The following is a 19,940-nucleotide window of genomic DNA, read 5'->3' on the forward strand; positions in this document are numbered from 1 at the left end:
GTTCCTCACTGGCACTTGCCGCATTTCAAAAGCTCAGCAGCCACATTTAGTTGATGGCGACCATCTGGGGCAGCACAAGTAGAGAGCCTTTCCATCACGGCAGGAAATTCTAGACTTTGAGCTCCTGTGGGGCAGGGGCTCCATTATTCCACACCGCATCTCCGGTGGGCAGTAGAGTGGCCACCACATGGCAGATGCTCAAGAAGTTTCTCCTGAACCAAACCTAACCGATCGGACGTGAGACTGTCTTCAGAGAAGCAGGACCAGGGTGTGCCTGTTGTCACAGGAGGTCACCACCTTCTGACGGTGGGGTGGCGGGAGGTGATGGGAGCATGCCTGGTACTCAGAGGGAAGGGAGCCCAAACCAGCTCAGAGGTGGCATGTGCCAGCCAAGGTTCTGTTACTATGGAGAGAGTGAGAATGGGCGCTATGGGGGAACTCAGGATACCTGCCACCCTGGGACCAGAGAGCAGCCTGGTTTGAGGGCATTTTGGGGGAGAGCATGGGGCATGAAGTCTGGACTTCATGTGACTGTGATTGAGAGACCAGGAAGTTAGGGGGTAGGGGACTGACAAGACTTTAGGAAGAGTCAAAAGTATTACCACTGCTCCCTAGCTTCTGGTCCTGCGGATGAGGAAAGGCAGTAGGGCCCTCACCACTCTGGGTCCTTCATGCGCTTGGGAGACCCCGTGGGAGATCTTTCTCCTTCTGAGAAGCACAGCCATGGTTCCACTTCAGAAGCCGCATTTCCAAACCCAGGCTTTGGCAGCCATGGTGTTTCATTGTTCATTCTTCATGAATAGACTTGATTTTGTTCAAAATGAAAGCTTACATGCTGCAAATCTGGCCTGCAGAGGGGATGGCAGGGAACTCGCCTGTGTGGCTTCAGAACTGCCCCCTTTTCTCTGGAAAAATCCTCTCTAGGAATCTGGGCCAAGACCTGGTGAGTGAGAAATGACTTTTCATGATGTATTCAAAAAATTCATCTTTTAAGAAACTGTCTTTATAAGTGGCAGCTGAGGAGGAAGAAATAAAAGAGAGAAAGAGTAACCCTCTCAGTTCAAAAGCATTATTTCTAGATATGGAGGTGCTGGGACAAAGGTAAGGTCAATGTTGGGCCCCTGAGGCCAGGTTTCACCTGATTTATTCTGTGTTCTTCCACACGTGCCCTCTCATGGACACACATGGTACACACACAACACCCTCCCACGTGGACGGTTCAGGGCCCCCATAATCCTTTCAGTGGGACTTTAATTTTCTAACTCAGAGTCCGTGGACTTGTTGGGGCCCCTGGATCAAGCTGTCCCCTTGGCTATCCGCATTATCCTCAGAGCAGGGGGGTGATCGTGATACGATCATGGCCTTTCTAAAACCTTGGGCATTTCCAATTCTGCTTCTCAGGTTCTGCTCGGTCTTCCATTCCTCCCTCAATTGACTCCTCCTGAGGAAACCACCAGCATGGCTTCCAACAGCAGGGAGGTGCTTTCTTCCTTCCCTAGTAGTACAGCCCTGTGGCCTATGTGGCTTGCATTTCTGATCATCACAGTCACAAACACCTTTTCTAGGTTGTGAACCATCACAGGAGTGGTTCCATTGTCAAAACGCTCTTAGGTTAGTTACCCCAGGGAGACCCGTTGTCACGGCCATTTTCCTGGTGAAGGTCCCTGAGGTCCTTAAGCAACTTACAGAAAGCACAGAATTAAGGGCCAGAAGTGGGATTTTGAATCCAAGCCCATCAGATGACATGGCTCCTGCCTGCTTCACTAGGTCACACTAACTCACACTGGAGGGGAGGAAGGGCGCTTCAGGTAGAGAGGAGAGCATGAGCAAAGGCAGAGAAACCTTAAACAGGAAGGTATGCTCCAGGAAATGCAAGTTATTCAACTCTGGGGGAGCAAAGTGTGTGTGGTGGGGGGATGGAGTGGAGAAAGGGGTGCGAGCGTGATGGGGACTCAGTGGGACCCTCAGGGACTTATTCTCTGACAAGAAGGGACCTCGGATAAGTTGTGGTCATGTTTTGTTTTGAATCATCTAGTTCACTCTGCGGTCTGGTCACTTGGCTGGAGGGTGGAGGATGGGAACTTGCAGGCACAGACCGTTTAGAAGGTGCTCTGGCTCCATCGCTCTTAACTTGTGGTGTGACCTGGGGAGTCACTTACCCTTTCTGGCCTTCAGTTTTCTCATCTGTAAAATACAAGTATTGGATGAAAAGGAGTTTTCACCAATTTATCCACACCGCAGGCCCTGTTTATCTCATCTGCTCACTGGCCTGCAGCGGGGAGAGTCTTTTTATTTCCTGATGGACTTTTCTAATTATTCCTCTCCTGCACCCCGCCCAACCCCTTTTTGGGTAATCACAGCCAGTCAGGCACTCAGGGCCTCTAATCAGCAGAGGTATCACCCTCCTTTGGTATCCAGGGCTGAGTGAATTCTGAGTGCAGGCCTCCCTTACCACAAGAACGAGGTTCTGGCTTTAGGAAATACTGCCATGGGGTCTAGGGACACAGGCTGGGGACCAAGACATCTTTGTCATGCCCCGGGTTCCTGCACCTCCTGCTTCCGGGCTCTTGGTCCCAGGGACCCCTCTGGACCGTGGACGCTAACATGCCTCACATTTGGGAGGTGCTTTGAGCGGGGGTTACACATATTTGGATTTTACGTTTAAACTATTTTTGTTGGAAAAGTACCACGTGCTCAAGGGAACAACCCAAACACAGAAGAATAGTGAAAAGTCGCTAAGCTCCCCCTAAGGCCCGTGCCCACCCGCCCTTGGGAGCCTCTGCCCGGCTGGCCGGGCCCAGGGCTGCGTGAGCCCGCCTCTTACAGGGTCCTCTGGCTCAAGCTCTGCCCACCTGCCGACCTGGCACTGCCAGGGCACGGGGACCCATCTCAGGGTCGCCCCTGCTCCTCCTGACGACGCCTAGACTGGCGTCTGTCCCAAATGACCCACCGAAGACTCTCACGTGGGAGATCAAAGGCGAGCTCTTTTATTTACTAACAACGTTTTGAGAGAATCACGCATGCGGTGAAAAATTCAAACAGTACGACGCCCCTCTCCCACCCAAGACTCCCCCCACCCCGCGCGTTAGCAGCTTCTCGCTTCTCCTTCAGGAGCTATTCTGTGCATGTACAAGCACGCATCCTACCCATAACAACTTTTGAAAACAATCTGACTCGAACGATTATATTCTAATTACTTATGCCCTTTGCTTTTTTCACTTAACCGTGGATCTGGGAGCTGGCTTTCTGCCAGCCCCGCGGGCCCCGCCTTCTTCGTAGGGCTGCACAGGGTCCACGGTCCCGGTCGCGCGTGCCGAGCACGGGGTCAGTTCCAGAGAGGTGCTCGTCCTCCTCCTCTAGAGCGCGTGACCGGGGCCGGCGGTGCCACCGCCCGGGGTCTGGGCAACGGCCCCTCCCGCGGCCGGGGCGGGTCCCCAACTCGGCAATTTGCGGGAACTTTCCCGGGCGCTCGCGCGCCGGGCCACCACAGGTTCCCCCGTGCAGAGCCTCTTTTTAGTTTTAAGGTCACGAACCGCGGCGAAGGAAGCCGCGAGAGGCGGATACGTGGGAAGCGGACACCGGGAAACGGGGCCCCGCGAGCCGGCGGGCCGACCCGCGAGCCGCCCCGCCCGCGCCCACGAGCCCCGCCGTGCCCCGGCGCGCCCGCCCTGCCCCCGCCGCGGGCGGTCCCCGGTCCAGCCGCCCGCCCGCCCTCCCGCCATCCGGCCGGCCCCCCTCCCGGGCGCAGTGCCCGTCCCCAAGGCAGCTCGTCACCGCCGCGAGGCCAATGGGCTGGGCCGCGCGGCCGCGCGCGCTCGCGCCCGCTGGCCCCGAGTCCCTCCCGCGCTCTCCCCGGCGCCGCACTCCTGCCCTCGCCCAGCCTGCCGCCGCCGTCGGAGCCGCCATGCAGCCCCCGCGCGCCCCGTTCCTCCCGCCGCTGCTGCTGCTGCTGCTGCTGCTCGCGGCGCCAGGCGCAGCCGGGTGTCCCGAGCGCTGCGAGCCCGCGCGCTGCGCTCCGCCGCCGGCACACTGCGAGGGCGGCCGCGTCCGCGACGCGTGCGGCTGCTGCGAGGTGTGCGGCGCGCCCGAGGGGGCCGAGTGCGGCCTGCAGGAGGGCCCGTGCGGCGAAGGGCTGCAGTGCGTGGTGCCCTTCGGCGTGCCCGCCTCGGCCACGGTGCGGCGGCGCGCGCAGGCCGGCCTCTGCGTGTGCGCCAGCAGCGAGCCGGTGTGCGGCAGCGACGCCACTACCTACGCCAACCTGTGCCGGCTGCGCGCCGCCAGCCGCCGCTCTGAGAGGCTGCACCGGCCGCCGGTCATCGTCCTGCAGCGCGGCGCCTGCGGCCAAGGTACCTGTGCTCCGGGGAGCTCCCCGCTCTCCGCCTCCCGGCCCCGACCTGCCCCCGCGGGACGGACGGGCCGGCAGAGGGGCAGCGAAGCTTGGCGGGGTATTCCGGGCGCCCACTGGCCGGGAGAGGCGGGCACCCGCCCCCGCGGTGGCAGCGTTGCGCGGGCTCCGTCGGAACCGAGCTTTGCGCCTAGCCCAGGGTCTGTTCCGCGCGCGGCGGGTCCTGGACGTGCTCTGTCCAGAAGCCCGGAGCCAGGGTGACGGGGCATCCCGCCCGCTGGTCGGCTGCTGGGTGCCCCGCGGGGAACCACACCGCGCCAGGGCCTGGGGGACAAACAAGACAGGAATGTGGGCATAAAGAGAGTTGAGAGGTTCGGGGCTGAAAAAGGTGCCTTGTGCTGCGTGAGTCTGAGGCTTTGGGACCACCGGGTCTAACTTCTGTAGCTTTCCCTTCTTTCTCTGCATCTGCCCCCATCCCCCTTTAAAATTAACCATGCATTCATTTTTATTTCGGATACTGTCGTTGAAAACATTGCCTTTTTATTTGAAAGGGACGGTGTTGCCCGTCAGGCTCCGCAGTTTCCCCAGATGACCTCCCCGCCCCCCCACCCCCATCCCCCCGCTGCCCTGGCCAGGCACCCAGTTTAGGCGGTGCAGCGGCGTTGCTGCCGCCTTGCTTCCCGTGTTTTGAGCCAACCCTACAAAAATGAAAGTGGTTCTTTTTGAACAAGCTGAATGTGGTTTTGGATCACAAAAAATGCAGACGCAGGGTTGAGGGGAGAGGGTTAGGGATGAGGGAGAAGGGTACCCTCTCCCTCCTTAAGCATCTTTTCTCTATCATCAAGACCCATCCTGGCAGGGGAGGTGGTGGTGATGGGGCAAAGGGTGGAGCAATCGTCTAACTCTCTCGCGGGACCTTCCAGAGGGATGCTTCTCGTCTCCAGTCAGAGAGACCATGTGGAAAAACAATACGGAGTTCAGCTCCGGCCACTTCAGCGGTGTGGGGATGGGCCAGCCCTGCTTGGCAGTGCACTTGGTTGCAGCCACACGGTGCCTCTTCACCGCGGGCAGTGCGTGGAAAGGGAAAGAGGGGAGCCCAGCGCAAGGGGCTGCTCTAGGTTTTCTCTGTAGGAAAACGGTCCAGCACTAGGGCCTGGCACAGGTTGGCCGACACAGAGAGGAAGGTGCCAGAGCAGTGTAGGTGAAACGGAGATTGTGTGTTCCGCCAGCATGGGAGCAGGGAGCCAGCCTCCGCGCTCAGGAAACAGCCTAATTAGAGGGTGGAGGAGAGATATTCCAGGGAGAAGTGAACCTGCAGAGTCTGAGGTCTGGGCATGACAACACGTGCGTATTGGGTGCCCACTCTGTGCCCCAGTCCGTGTGCCTGGTGTGTTACACGTGTGACTACACTCGGCCTTCACAGCCTCGAGAGGAGGGAGCCTTTGCTGTCATTCCCATTTTACAGGTGGAGGAACTGAGGTTGAATTACTTGCCCAAGGCCACTCAGCTGGAATTTGAACCCGGACAGCCTTACTCAGAAGCAACCCAGTGCTTAACCCCAAGCCTGGGGAAGGGAGGTCAGGCTGCGTAAAGGAAGTTTGGGGAGGGCCCGAAGTGCATCCCACGTGGAGTGCGGGGGTCAGGCTGAGCCAAGTCTTGTTTGGTGAATAGATTGGTGTGGCTGGGGATGCTTGGGGTGGGGGGCATCAGGGGTGACCCAGGCTGGTGGTGCAGAGCCCCAGGGCCAAAGTGTTCTCAGATTTTCTCGAGCCAGGGCAGCTCAAAACAAAAAAACCAAACAATAACCAAAAAAACCTGGGTAGGACAAAGCTAGCAGTAGAATGCCGAACACGCCAGGGCACGGAGTTCGGGCTAGTGCAATAGTTTGGGTGTGAGGTGATGAGTATAAAAAAAGTACATTGAAAAAAAAAAAGCACATTGTGTGTTTTTGTCAAAAACAAGCCAGCTGTTACTGTTTGTAGTCTCGCTGCACAGGGTCCTGAGTAACTGGCAGTATTCAAGCACCGAATTTATTGCCAGCGAGGTGGAGTCACTGAGTAAGTTTCAGGTCATTAATAGTCACCGTGTGTGTGGAGGGAAACAGGTCCTCTCCCACTGGCTGTCAGGCCCTCAGCGGGCTCCCAGGAGAACCAGCGAGGGGACAGCCACAGAAGGATGAGCGTGGTGGCCCAGAACGGAGGGAGAGACAGAGGGTGTGAGCTGTTCTCCTCTGTCCGTCTTTCTTTCTGCAAATATTTACTGAGCTCTACGGTGCATCCGGCACTGTGTGTGTGTGTGTGTGTGTGTGTGTGTGTGTCTGCCTGGCACATAGGAGGCACCTGGCAGATGCGTGGGGGCATGTTGAATGAATAAATGAACGAAGGAAGAAACCAGAGGTGCTGGAGATACACGGCCACCCAGTCTTTCCTCAACGGAAGGTTTCACTTTTGCCGCCCTTCTCCCCCCATCTAGCATTCCGCCCTTGACTTCCTGGACGTACCTCTGAGGACAGGAGCCTGGGAGCCAAGACTTCATTCAGTCGAAGCCCTGCCCACAAGCAGGTCACCTGATATCATTGTTAAATGCTGTGCATTGGCCGCCTGTCCAGCTGGGAGGCTTGGCAGGAGCACTCTTTTAGCTGGAGTGCCCATGCGAGGCCTTTTGGAGGAGGCGCTGTCGTACTGGAGGCCTGGATCGGCTCCCCGGTTCACGAGATCGCGAAGAGGGTTTGTCTGGAGCGGAGAGCGCGGGCAAGGGAGGTAGGACAGGCTGGCGAGCAGCATTTGGGAGCCACAGTGGATCTTTGGATGGCGGAATGTGCCACCATTCGAAAGAAAGCCCTTTTATTTGTAAGCTTCGCAAAGACTTCAGAGAGGGTCTCTAATCATGGTTCTGGAAATGAAGGCAAATCATCTATTTCAGAAATCAATGCTGCTGTCAGGGTTTGGATGGGAAAGTGTCCAGTTATACCAGAGGTCAAAAGAGCTGTCGTCTTCCACCAGGGGCAGCTTGGATTAGCTTAAAGCAAAAACTCTATACTGGTCAGGGGATTACGAAAAAAGAAAGGAATTGCAATTACTAATAGTCTGATAATAAGGGCTAACATATACTTCGTGCTTATTCTGTGCCAGGCCTGTGTTAACCCATTTGATCCTCCTAACAACCCTATAAGGGGCGTGCTGTAGTCCTCCCCGGGTTACAGCTGGGAGACAGTCACAGAGCAGTACCTTGCCCAGGACTTGAACCCGTGCATCTGGTCCACAGCCCATTCATAAGCACTCTGTGCTGTTGACAGAGAAACCGAGATTATAAGCCAACCCCAGCTAAGCCGAAGCTAATAGCTGGAATAAACAGAGCTCCAGATGGCCGTGGCCTTGAGATGAAACAGAAACAAAGGACACGTCACAGTTCTCGCTCCGCAGGCACAGGAGTCTGAGGACATGGTTGCCCCCAGTTGCCATCAAGGCAGCCCTTGCTGAAAAAAAACCAAAAAAGCAGAAGCAGCTGTAGCAGAGATGCATCCAAACCAGAGCCCCAGGCCCCAAACTGCTCTTGGGCAGAGAAAGGCTCCTCCGGATTCCCAGACGCTGCAAAAAACTAGCCAGGATGTGTAGCAGATTTCTGCCAAAAAAAGGACAGGAAGCCAGAAAAGAGGCCTGAAAAAGCCTCCTCAAGCATCAGAAGCCTAGTCCTTTTCTCCTCCTGGTACACTCTCGAGGAAAGCTACCCCCCCCCCCAAAAAAAAACCCAGCAACCCCGAGCCCAGAGGTCTCTAAGCCCAGGAACTCCTCGTCCTGGTCTCACCCCAGGCCTGACAAGGGAGGGCTTCTGAAGGTGCAGGCTGGCCATGCATTCCTGGTGAAGAACCACCACTGGTTTAGATGTCTTTTGAATCGTTTATAAGGCTTTGCTCACTCTGGTTGGTTATCTTCTTTTGTTCTCAGTTGGTTTTGCTAAAGAGTTAAAATATTAAGGTTTCATAAAATTAGTAAGCCAAGTGTATAGAAGCCAAGCGTCTGAGTAACTTCGTTCCATCCAGAGGAGCTGTAAATAGATTGCATTAGCACTTAAAATAACTGCATTCAGTAAGTGATTATGGCGGGGACCATGAGCTAACTGTGGTCAGACGTCCGGCAGCCTCGGGACTGAAGGGCTGGATTCTGAGTCCATTTGGAGTTGTGTGATCCTGGACGCCGTTCCGTGCCTTGGATTGAGAAATCAGACTTTCCATGAGCTTATATTTCAAGTGAATAAATAGCGATGGTGAGGCTTAATTTGAAGAAGAAATCAAGTTTGGCAGTGGGTGAGGGTTCCTTGGAAGGCTAGCTGGGGTGGAGGGACTGACAGGCCGAGACTGCCTGTGACCCTGCTAGGCTGTTAGCTGACCAGGTGACCGGCTCCCGAGCCCTCAGAGCCTCAACAGTGAGGGGATTGGACCAGGTGATCTCTGAGGGCTCTTCCAGCTGGAATGGTGTGTGATTCTTGTAAGAAAACTAGTCTCTGAAGAATTGTGGTAACCTCATCCTTGTTTTAAAGCCTGGGCTGGCTTCTTTAAGAGTTATTTCTTTTTCTTAAGTTACTGATGGTTAAAGCCAGCGTTCGAGTTGAATGCCTGTGGCCCACTTGGGTCTGGTTGCCTCGTACTGCAGCTTTGTGCTGTCTGCTGCAAGTCCCCAGATGACCACTGTGGTGACATGCCCAGCCCCAGGAGGTGAGCTCCATTGAACCTGGTGGCCCTTGCTGTTTCCCAGGGGCTCCGAGGCTGGGCTTCATGTGTCCTCTGGAGTGAGATCCCTCCTGAGCCCTTTCTCCTTCCTTCCCCATCTTCTCTGCTGTTAACAAAAAGAGGGAAAATTAATGTCAGCAGAGAACATGAGAAATGTAGCCACCCCAAATGGCCCCCATTGAAGAGGCATGTCTGTTGCTGCTGGAAGGGCAGAGTTCAGCTTTTGGAATTAGTGACATGAGTTCTATTTCTAAGTTCATTCAGAGCATTTATTGAACACCTTCTGTGTACATGAGTTCTATTTCTAAGTTCATTCAGAGCTTTTATTGAACACCTTCTATGTACTTAGAAGGTCCAGATAGAAGGAATCAGAGGTGAGAAAGGCTGGCTAGCCCATGATCTCAAGAAGTTCGTAGTACACCAGCTTAAGGAGTCAGATCACCACTTTCTAAAAAGATGACTTCTCGTATGTGACTTAAACTCTCTAAGTTTCAGTTTCCTCATCAGTAAAATCATTATAAAAATAATGGTGCATACATACCTATGTCATAGGATTGTTGAAAGATGGAAACACCTCATTATATGAACTTAGTGCTTAGAACTGTGCCCAGTGCATTACTAGAACTGGGTCAGTGTTAGCTATAATAATAAGCATCATCATCATAATCATCATCATCATCGTCAAGGAGTCCGCTCAGTAGAGGAAGTGCTGTAATGATGTCTCCCTGGGGATAAGGTGCGTGAGTGGCTTAAAGAAGGTGTCACAGAGAAGGAGGGTGATGCGGGACCTGTGTCCTGGAGGCTGACTTGGGGTTTGCCAAGAAATATGTTAGAAAAGCTTCTCTGGGCAGAGAGACTCAAGACACCACGTTGCCTGTTGTCACCCTCTGAAACCCCCAGGCGTTGTCTGTACCATCTGAGAAGTGTGTGACTTCTCTTGATTGAAGAGCTGCATGCCTGGAATGCCTGGGATTTTACAAATGTCATCTCATTGACCCTCCTTAGAGTATGTGACACACAGGAGAGAGCAGTGTATAGCAGCCCCAAGACCTTCTTGAATGATGCTTAGTTTGTTTCCCATGCTTTGGGAATTCCTCACAAGGAAAGATTGGTCACATCTTAAGAAAAAAAAAAAAGTTTGGGAGCCCACGGATACCCTATTATTTTCCATTCCTAGGACAAATTGTCAAGTCAGTGTGTTCTGTAAAAGCAGCCCTCCACAGCGTCATGTGACAGCATTGTTGTGGTTGGAATTTTCGATAATTTTCAAATTTGAATAAGCCCTGTCTTAATGAGTCAGAGCCTTGTGCAATATTTTCAAACCTCAGGAAACATCTTTTTCATTAGTTGTGCAATCAAATCTCAAGGAGAAGACGGTAGGCCTGTCTGCCTGATAAACTTTTATTTTATTTTATTATTTTTTTCTGAGAGTTTGGTGAGATTTGTGGTAGACTTCCCTTTCACATAGTCTCGGGCGAGATTTTACTAGATCATCCAACAGTTGAGTCATCTCACACCCCAGGACTAGGAGAACTCTCTCTTTGGTGCCAGTATTCCAAGTGGCATCCCTGCTCGGTGGGGATGGATGGACACAGAGGCTTCTGCCAGTTGGGGTTGTCCAGGCCAATGGCTGCCAACTGGATACAGAGAAGGGAAGGCTCAACGTTCAGCAGTCACATCTTGTTTTCGCTGGCAGAGACTGAGCTAGCCTGGGGGAGGGGGGGACAGGGACAGTGTTCTCCAGGACAGCCAGGTGGTAGGAAACATCAGTGGGCAGAACAGTGACCAGAAGAGCTACCACCACTGGGTACTTTCTGGGAGCTGGGCGCTGTGCTCTTTGTGTTAGGGACCAAACGTGTGCTTCCCTCACTGCTACCGAGGGAGGGAGGGGCATCGTTCCGTTCTCCAGCTGGGAAGAGATGAGGCTCCAAGAAGTGACTGATAATTGTCCAAGGCTACCCAGTAGAGGGAGGTGGAGCCAGGATTTGAACCCAAGTCTGCCTCACTCCCAGATTATTCTTGAGATGTCTTTGACTCAGGTGTTACTTAGAAGCGTGTTACTTAATCTCCAAATACTTGTGGGTTTTCCAGCTGGCCTTCTGTTATTGATTTCTAGTTCAGTTTCACTGTGGTCTAAGAACATGCTTTGTATGATTTCTCTTCTTCTTTCTTCTTCTTTTTTTTTTTTTTTGGTCTTTTTTTTTGCGGTATGTGGGCCTCTCACTGTTGTGGCCTCTCCCGTTGCGGAGCACAGGCTCCGGACGCGCAGGCTCAGCGGCCATGGCTCACGGGCCCAGCCGCTCCGCAGCACGTGGGATCTTCCCGGACCGGGGCACGAACCCGTGTCCCCTGCATCGGCAGGCGGACTCTCAACCACTGCGCCACCAGGGAAGCCCCTTTTTGTCTTCTTTTAAATTTGTTAGGATGTGTTTTCTGGTCAAGGATGCGGTCTCTCTTGGTGAACGTTCCATGTGAACAGCAGAATCTCCTGCTGTTGTTGGGGGGAGTGTTTCATAAACATCAGTTCGGTCTAGTGGATTGGTTACAGTCAACTATATTCCTGGTGATTCTCTGCCTGCCTTTGGTCTGTCTGTTCCTGGAAGATGGATGTTGGTGTCTCTGGAGCCTGTTCTGGGGCCCTGAACAGCACTGTCTCCTTTACGGCCTCCTAGTTTCTGGAAACCTGGGTTCTGACCACACAACCATCTCTGTGTCTCCACCACAGAGAGCGCGTGCTCTTTACCAGGGAGCCTGTGGTCTGCACGCTGAGTGTTCAGGCTACGTTTCTATTGAACATTTACTGGTCAAGAAGTGGCCTGAGTTGGGGTTTCTTGGGTCCTAGTTTGACATTTCTCCACCAACTTGACCTTTTTGGCTCTGGAAAATGTAGCCCAATGCGGTTCAGCCCTCGTTGGAAAAAACCCAGGAGGAGAAGTCTGATAACAGCACAGAAGGTATAGGAGGAAGGGCAAGAGTTTGAGACCTTCTAGAAAGGCCCCATGTGCACTGATCCCCTTCTGTCTGTGGGGCCCTGGAACCCTCTCATCCAAGGCTCTTCTCTTGGAGCACTCACCGTTGGTCAGCCATATAGTTCTTCATCCTCTGAAAAATACAGCTGTGCCCTCATCTTCCACAATCCATCTCTAACCACACCAACTCTCCATTTTCATGTCTTCTGGGATTTTGTGGACAGGGACACCTCCGTCCTCTCAGAGACGCTGTTGACTGGCCAAAGACACCAGTTGGCTGTGGACAGAATCCCAGCGCACAAAATCTGAGTGTGGAAGGTTCTCACAGGTCCCATAACCCAACCCTTCACTTCAGAGAGAGGCACCCAAAGGGAACACAACTCTCACAAGCGGCTTAGCTCATCGGGGCAGGAGGATGGTGGGTCAGTGTGGGCTCCATCCTGAGGCCCAAGGCAGAGCCTTCGAGCCCTTCCCTCCTCAGCTGTACTTTCCTGCTAAAGCAGGGGGTTATTTGGGAGAGGCTGGGGTCCATGCACACGATTCCCATGAGGCAGAAACAGTGGGTGCTTTCACTTGGTCTCCCATTACAAAATGATGCTAAAGAAAACTCCTCCCCCACCCCCGCCAAAAATAAGCTCCTTGGGTTGTACGATGACCAAAAAGCTATCCATATAATGACTGACTTCTCCTCTCAAGAGTTCTAAGCACCTATTAATGCCCTTGAACCATAATTACAGTGCTCTTGCTAAAAAGAAAAAAAATTAGTATAAATATAGTGGTGGACACGCCAGATTAATCAGGGCTGAGATGCTTCAATGTCTTTTAAGCTGTGGTCTGATTTCCTTTGGGATGAATATACCAAGATTTTCCCTCTCAGCTTAAAGACTCTTTTTCATCCCTTTTCACCATACTGTTTAGACATCATGGGAAATGCATTTATACATTTGATGGCATACTGCATGCATTATGCCAGTTTTTGAAAGTTATAAATAAACTTTAATCACATCAAAAATAAAAGAAGAGAAAAGATTCAGGATTCCACCATTATTCCAGCAGCTTCATCATTTCTGTCCCGAGCATTACCACCATTTGGTTAACTAGTCCTTCTTTGTGTCCATTTGGGCCACGTTTGCCCCAAAACAAACATTTTTGTGTTCATGGTTATTTCTGAATCTAGGGTTATTCTTTTGAGATAGATACTAAGAAGTGCAATGACTGGATGGAAGGTTAAGTTTTTTTTATGGCCCTTGGTGTATGCCAAGGGCCATACATTTTTTTCCAAGGGGTTGCCAAATTATTTTCCAGGGGGTTGTACCCATATCCGTTACCGTCAGCTATAGAATTACCCAACTCCTAAGTCACTGACAGCTGGGGCAGAAGAAGCCAAGAAGAAATTCTCCCGAAGGAAATCCTTCAGGATAAATGGCATAGGATGGTACCAGACCGGGCACTCTGCTCAGTCAGTAAATTACCTGGTCTGTCTTGAAGTGACTTTTATTCCCAGATTGACTGCTTTTAGGAGATAAGCAATGTTTGGGGTAGAAAGAGAACTTTTAAAGTTTGATCTTACCTGCGGATGGAGTTGTAATTACAGACGGTCTGACCTAAGGGGGATTGTGTGGTGGTCAGGTCATCTGGTCCAACACTCGTGTTTTCATTGAGGGGCCAGGACCAGTGAGGGGATGTGAAAGCCTGAGGTCACAAGCCAGGCTGTGACAGAGACTCTGAGTTTCTGGACGCCCAGCCCACGGCTCTCTGCACTCAGCCTCCCGGATGCCAGCTCTGTCCAGGATGCAGGAGGAGGCCAGACTGTTTGTGCTTGTTTGGAAAAGTGAGCAATATGTTTATTCGATTGTTTGGTTACACATAGACCGAAATACAACTGGAGTGACATATATAAAATACAGTTCTCTAGTAGCCACATTAAAGAAGTAAAAAGAAACAGTGACTTTTTTCTTTAATGCCGTTCTATTGAGATATTATTCACGTACCATAAAATTCACCCTTTTTTTTTTTGTGGTATGCGAGCCTCTCACTGTTGTGGCCTCTCCTGTTGCGGAGAACAGGCTCCGGACGCGCAGGCTCAGCGGCCATGGCTCACGGGCCCAGCCGCTCCGCGGCATGTGGGATCTTCCCGGACCGGGGCACGAACCCGCGTCCTCCTCATCGGCAGGCGGACTCTCAACCACTGCGCCACCAGGGAAGCCCAAAATTCACCCTTTTAAAGCGGATAGGTCAGAGTTTTTATATACTTACAGAGAAGGGCAACTATCATCACTGTGTGATTCTAGAATACTTTCATCACTCCAAAAAGCAACCCGGGACCGGTTAGCAGTCACCCCATACTTCCTTTCTGCCCTAGGCAACCACTAATCTGCTTTCTGTCTCTATGGATTTCCCTGTTCTGGACATTGGACATTTCATATAAGTGGAATCATACATTTATGGTCCTTTGTAACTGACTTCTTTCACTGACCGTAATGTTTTCAAGGTTCATCCACGTTGCGTGTGTCTGCGCTTCATTCCGTTTTATGACCGAATAATATTCTGTTGTGTGAACGTAGTAAGGCCAGACTTTTATTTTATCTCCTCTTCCTGTTGGGGAAATCCGAATCCCAGCCCCAGAAGTCACCTTGAAAGTGACTAGACGGCTCAGATGGCTCAGAAGAAACTGGAGTACAGGATGCAGGAAGCCAGCCTGGAAAATAAGAATATTCCATAAGGATGGGAATTACATACTGAAAGGAAAAGATCAGGAAATGCACTTTTCAGATTTATTAGATCATATAATTTTTGGAGGGAGCTGGAAGGGATGTCGGAAGTGGTCTAGTCAGCCCCTTGTCTTAGTGATGAGGTGACTGAGACCCAGAGAGGGGAAGTGGCTTGTCTTGGGTCTTAAGACCCACTATTCACTTCTCACTTGAGCCAAAGATTCCTTCTGAGTTTTGGCTCAGTTTTACAAGTTACCCTTCTCACACCTCGAGGACAATGCTCATCAGCAAACGGGCAGGGGGTGCCTCTCAGGAAGAACTGTCCCCTTCCTGGATGGAGGGTCTTGCTTCACCATCACATCCCCCCTTCTACTTTCCCAAGCCCCAGGCCCACACTCCCCAACCAGGGGTTACAGGAGGGTGGCTGCTGACAGCTCAGGAGTGTGTCCCAGACCTTTAATAAATGGACCCGTCACCGCCCAGCCCGCTGCTTGCAGCTGGAGGCTTCGGGAGCCTGCGCTGCCTTGGCCGCTTCAGACACAACAACCAGGAGGAAGGAGCTGGAGCGGGAAGGGAACCCAGCTGAGAAATCTGGGAAGGTCAAGACTGGAGCCAGGTGCTTATCAGGAGGAAAGTTAATAGTGTTTTTGTGAGCTGAGCAGTCAGCGGTTTCCCCAAAGATAATAATGGACACATCATCCGGGTGTTCAGGAGACTTCTGAAAAAAGAAATCGTGTGGTGGAACTGATTGGAAACTTCTTTTTCTGACTTTTGTTTCTGACATCCGACAGGTCAGAAAAAAACTATTAAAGGCAACAATACCCAGCAAACCCAAGCATTCACAATGAGTATGCAAGCGAGGACTTTTTTTTTTTTTTTTTTGCCAGTGAGACTGAAAAGCGGTTATCAATGACAGGCACCTTTAGACATAGATGCATTGTTCTGGAAAAGGCATCTTTTACCAGTAAAGCTGAAGCTGCAGAGAACTGGGCCGTGCTTATGACTGACAGCCAGCTGGCCGGGTGCCCCCTGAAAGCTGTTCCTCCTCCAGAGAGGCTGTCTTAGCCTTGTTTGGGTTGTCTTTCTCCTCCTTCACTTCACCTGCCTGAGTCTTTTCCAGCATCATCGGCAGCAGCCTGGTCCCAGCCCCTGCAAACAGTTACTCGCTCAGGGCCCATGGATATGAGGGACGGGTTTGCAGTCTGAGGTCTGGCGTCAGGCGAGCTTTTCCCACTCTGAGCCGTCTGAGAGACTGCACCGGAAAGCCAGGGGCTGCCAGGCCTTGGAAGTGCCAGTGTGGGCTGGAAATTGAGGCCAGGCTCCCAGGCTCCTCCCCCTCTTCCTCCTTTATTCATTAGGAGCAGAGAAATGGGTCACACGTAACTCTCCTGAATTTTACTTCGTTATTTGTCTGCAAAAGACAGAGAGTGTAGTGGTCCATCATCCAATTATACATCTTTAAAAAAAAAAACAGTTGCTACCTGTGAATTCAGTTTCTTTTGACAAAAATAAGGCTGAGGGCCTTTGGCCATGGGAAACTTGTTTCCAAAGCTGTGTCTTTTCTGTTTCGATCTATCTCACTTAGACTTGCAGACGGTGGCCCTGATGAGGTACAGGACTTTGAGGTGGATTTTAGACCTCAGTCGGCTGCCTTGGCCACAGCCAAGTGATGCCTCTCTCCTGAGCATTTTCCCTGCAGGGTTCAGAGAAACCTAGCTGCACGGGCCCCTCTGCCCTGGAATCTGCAGCCGCAGCACCGATTAGAATGGGGGTCTGGTTTCCTGGAATGTGCAAGGTCTCACTTCTGTTTCGGTTGTCTCCACGCTCCAGACCAGCGTTGGGCCAGACTCTGGGTTGGAGCCGTGGCTGACAAGTTTTCCTTGGAATTTAATGGAGTGGGACAGACAGAATGCAGTCACTCAAACTGAAAGCGTGGAGAAAATGAGTCTTGCAGGACATCTCTGCTGCGGTCACTGAGTGATGCTTTTTTATTTTTTTCTCCCCCAGGCGACCACTCTTGCAAAAAGGAGGCCCCATCCCCTTTGCACTTCATGCATCCTTAGCCATTAGGGACCTGTTTAAATTGATTTCTCTCCTGACCCTCGGGGAGAACGCAGTCAAAGTTCAGCAGAAGAGGAAGCATTCTGTGTTTCTCTGCCGTCCCGGCTCCTTTAACTGCAGCCTGCCTGATGCTCTGGCTCCCCCTCAGCTGGTCTGGCCTTCTCCTCCTGTGCCCCTCAAGGGAATTCTCGAATTCATCATGCAACCTCACAAAGAGAGACTCTCTTGGTGAAAAGGCATCCCCTTGCCTTCCCTGGATGTGGACGAGCCCCTCTCCCAGCTGCGCGGTGTGCTTCCTGGCCCTGTCTCCGCCTACACACCTGGCACAGGTGTCTTACTCGGGCCTCAGGTGCCTGCGCTTGGCCAGAGTTGTGGAGGCCACCTTCCAACCCTGCTATCAAAAGTCGTGGCAAGGGGGCTTCCGGGGGCTTCCCTGGTGGCGCAGTGGTTGAGAGTCCGCCTGTCGATGCAGAGGACACGGGTTCGTGCCCCGGTCCGGGAAGATCCCGCATGCCGCGGAGTGGCTGGGCCCGTGAGCCATGGCCGCTGAGCCTGCGCGTCCGGAGCCTGTGCTCCACAAGGGGAGAGGCCACAGCAGTGAGAGGCCTGCGTAACGCAAAAAAAAGATAAAAATAAAAATAAAAGTCGTGGCAGGGCCCGCCGTTCAGGGTAAAGCTCAGTCTTCCAGCTTCTCTCTTTCCACGGTGCCAGCGGCTGGCCTCCCCATCCGCCGGCCTTGGCCTGCAGCCCTCTCATTCTCTCTGCTCTGTTTTTTCCCCATCAGAAGGAGGGGGACCTTTGGCTCAAGGCAGTGTGGTGCCCAGCGCTCCCATCCCCCTATTCCCACACCCCAGCCTCATCAGGCTCCACTTGGCCTCTGGGTAAAGGTGACGAACAGTGAGTGGAATGGGACTGGTGAGAACAGAGCCCTGGGCCCATGTGGATGATGTGCCTGACGTGTAATCATTTCCTCCTGGGGGGTCCCCTCTGGATTTGGGCCTGGATTTGTTGACCAAGCAAGTAGCCTCTTTGTAGTTACTTTTAATCTCGCCATACTAGTGACAGAGAAATATTCAGATGTGACCCTGGGACCCTCTAAAGATGAAGAAGAGGACAGCCTCCAGCATACACCCCCATGGCAATGCATTCTGAGGTATCACTGGTTTCTAGGCCTGAATCTAGGCTGGTCCTTGGAGGATGGGGTTCCAGAGACTAGGCCTCATATGGGGAGCTCCTGCTCGGGGTGCTTTGGCTGTGGGAGGGTGGCTGATGACAGATGGGGAGTGCGTCCCAGACCCCTACCTCAACTGAGCCATTCCCAAAGGCTATTTTAAGTTTTCATGACACCCCACTGGAAGCCTGCTGTGTTTGCTCCTTTATTTACAGTTTCTGAGCCTGTGGGAGACTGGCCGGCTGTGTCTGCAGGAGGCCAAGAGAAATTTCCCAAGGCTTTTGGGCAGGACTTTGAGTTCAGAGCAGTTGTGGGTCCAAGCTGGCATCTCAGGGGTCATTACTTCTTCTGGTCCTTCAAATGAAAATGCGAATATGTTTTCCATTGGCTTTCATTTCCAACCTCTGTACAATGCACATGCGCCCTTGCCTTCAAAAGAACGTTATTTCTTTTGTCACTTATGCCCAGGTCCACACACAGAAGGAAGAGAGGGCTGGACCGGAAGTATCAGGGGGACTGGGGCCGTGCAGGAGGGAGGCTGCCCTGACCAGCCTGCCACAGTCCTTTGGCAAGTAGACCCTGGACGAATCCAGCCATCATGTTGGCTGAGCTGCTTTCTTCCCGTTTTGTCCTTTCCCCTGCATCTTGTCGACTTTCAGGATCGGGCTGTGGTACGATTAGTAGTCTTTAAAGTATGACTGTCTTTGCTGGCGTTTAAAGTTGAAGAAATTAGGTGAAAAATCACAAGTGAGTTCTTCCCTTTCTCTGTGGAGCCGAGAGGGACCTTGGAAGCCACCCGATTGAGCCTCCGTATTTTAAAGAGGAGGAACCTTCGGCACGAGGGGCTTGCTGCGGTCGCACGGGTTGCCTCACGGAGTGTGAGGCTGTACCAGGCATCTTAGATCACAGGAGGGGGGTGCCTGCCCCCTAGCATATGGGACGTTTCCTCGGCTCCTATAGACTGACTGCCTGTGGGCTCCTGGGCTCAGCCAGATTAAGGCAGCGTCTCCATCAGGTCCTGAGCAAGTGTGATGCTTCTCAGGACTTCATGTGCACTTTGGGTTTAAAAACAGATGAGTTTGGAAAGCAGGCAGGGCCGGCTTCATGGGCGTGCCACCCCCTCAGGAGGAACCCACCCCTGGCTTCATGCTCTGCTGTGACCAGCTTGGAATTCTTAATAATTTTGGAACAAGGGGCCTCCACGTTTTCCTTTTGCACTGGGCTCTGCAAATTATCTAGCTGGTCCTAAATGTGGGACGGTGTTTGAGAACATGCTGTTCCCGTTGAATAAAGGAGGATTTATTTCTTTTCCCTCGAATATACTGTGTTTTGTTTTCCCAGTTAGCCCTGCTTACCAACTCTGTTGAGAATTGGGAGAGCGCGATTGTTCTTGCTGGAAGGGAAGGTTGCGTTGTTAATCCTGGATCCTGGCTCTGAGTTCTCAGGCCTGGAAGTGGGAAGTGTGTCCCCACAAGTGCAGGAGCTGCGGGGGACTGGAGGCTGGGCGAAAGGGCTGGGACCTGGAAGGGAGGCCGCAGAGGCAGGGCAGAGTCCAGCTGGGGAGCCAGACGGGTGGCTCCCGCCTCTGCCGCTCGCCAGCTCTGAAGCTTTGAGCATCGTGCTTGACTTCTCTGATCCTCCCTTTGTTTCCCCATCTCTGTAGACTGGACGTAAGATCCTCCCTGCAGGTTTGCAGGAGTGGAGAGTGTGCGTTAAGGAATCTTGGGGGATAGAGCTGGGGACTCAAAGCCACGTGATGGAGGGAGTTGTGGATGAGACAGGAGATGGGCATGTCCTCGGGGGTCCTGCAGTAAGTTCATGCACCCCAAGTGGCAATTACTCAGGGGAGACATCGAAAATGGGCCAGGCCTGCCCGAATTAGAATGTAGAAGTGGGATTCTTAGAAAAGTTTCAGAAGTGTGGGAGGAGCCTTTTGGAGGTGTTGAGATGTACCGGG

General features: G+C 52.6%; 1 protein-coding gene across 1 annotated transcript in view; it reads left to right on the plus strand.

The window, feature by feature from the left end:
- Positions 1 to 3,772: 3,772 nt before the first annotated feature.
- Positions 3,773 to 19,940, plus strand: part of HTRA1 (HtrA serine peptidase 1) — a 57,420-nt gene continuing 41,252 nt past the window's right edge. Inside the window, exon 1 of the mRNA XM_082601736.1 lies at positions 3,773 to 4,346. Within this exon, the coding sequence (XP_082457862.1) occupies positions 3,788 to 4,346 (559 nt within the window). The 5' untranslated portion in view covers positions 3,773 to 3,787. The remainder of the gene's footprint in view (positions 4,347 to 19,940) is intronic.

The sequence above is a fragment of the Mesoplodon mirus genome (assembly GCF_964341445.2).
Source record: "Mesoplodon mirus genome assembly, chromosome: 2".
Lineage (NCBI taxonomy): Eukaryota > Metazoa > Chordata > Mammalia > Artiodactyla > Ziphiidae > Mesoplodon > Mesoplodon mirus.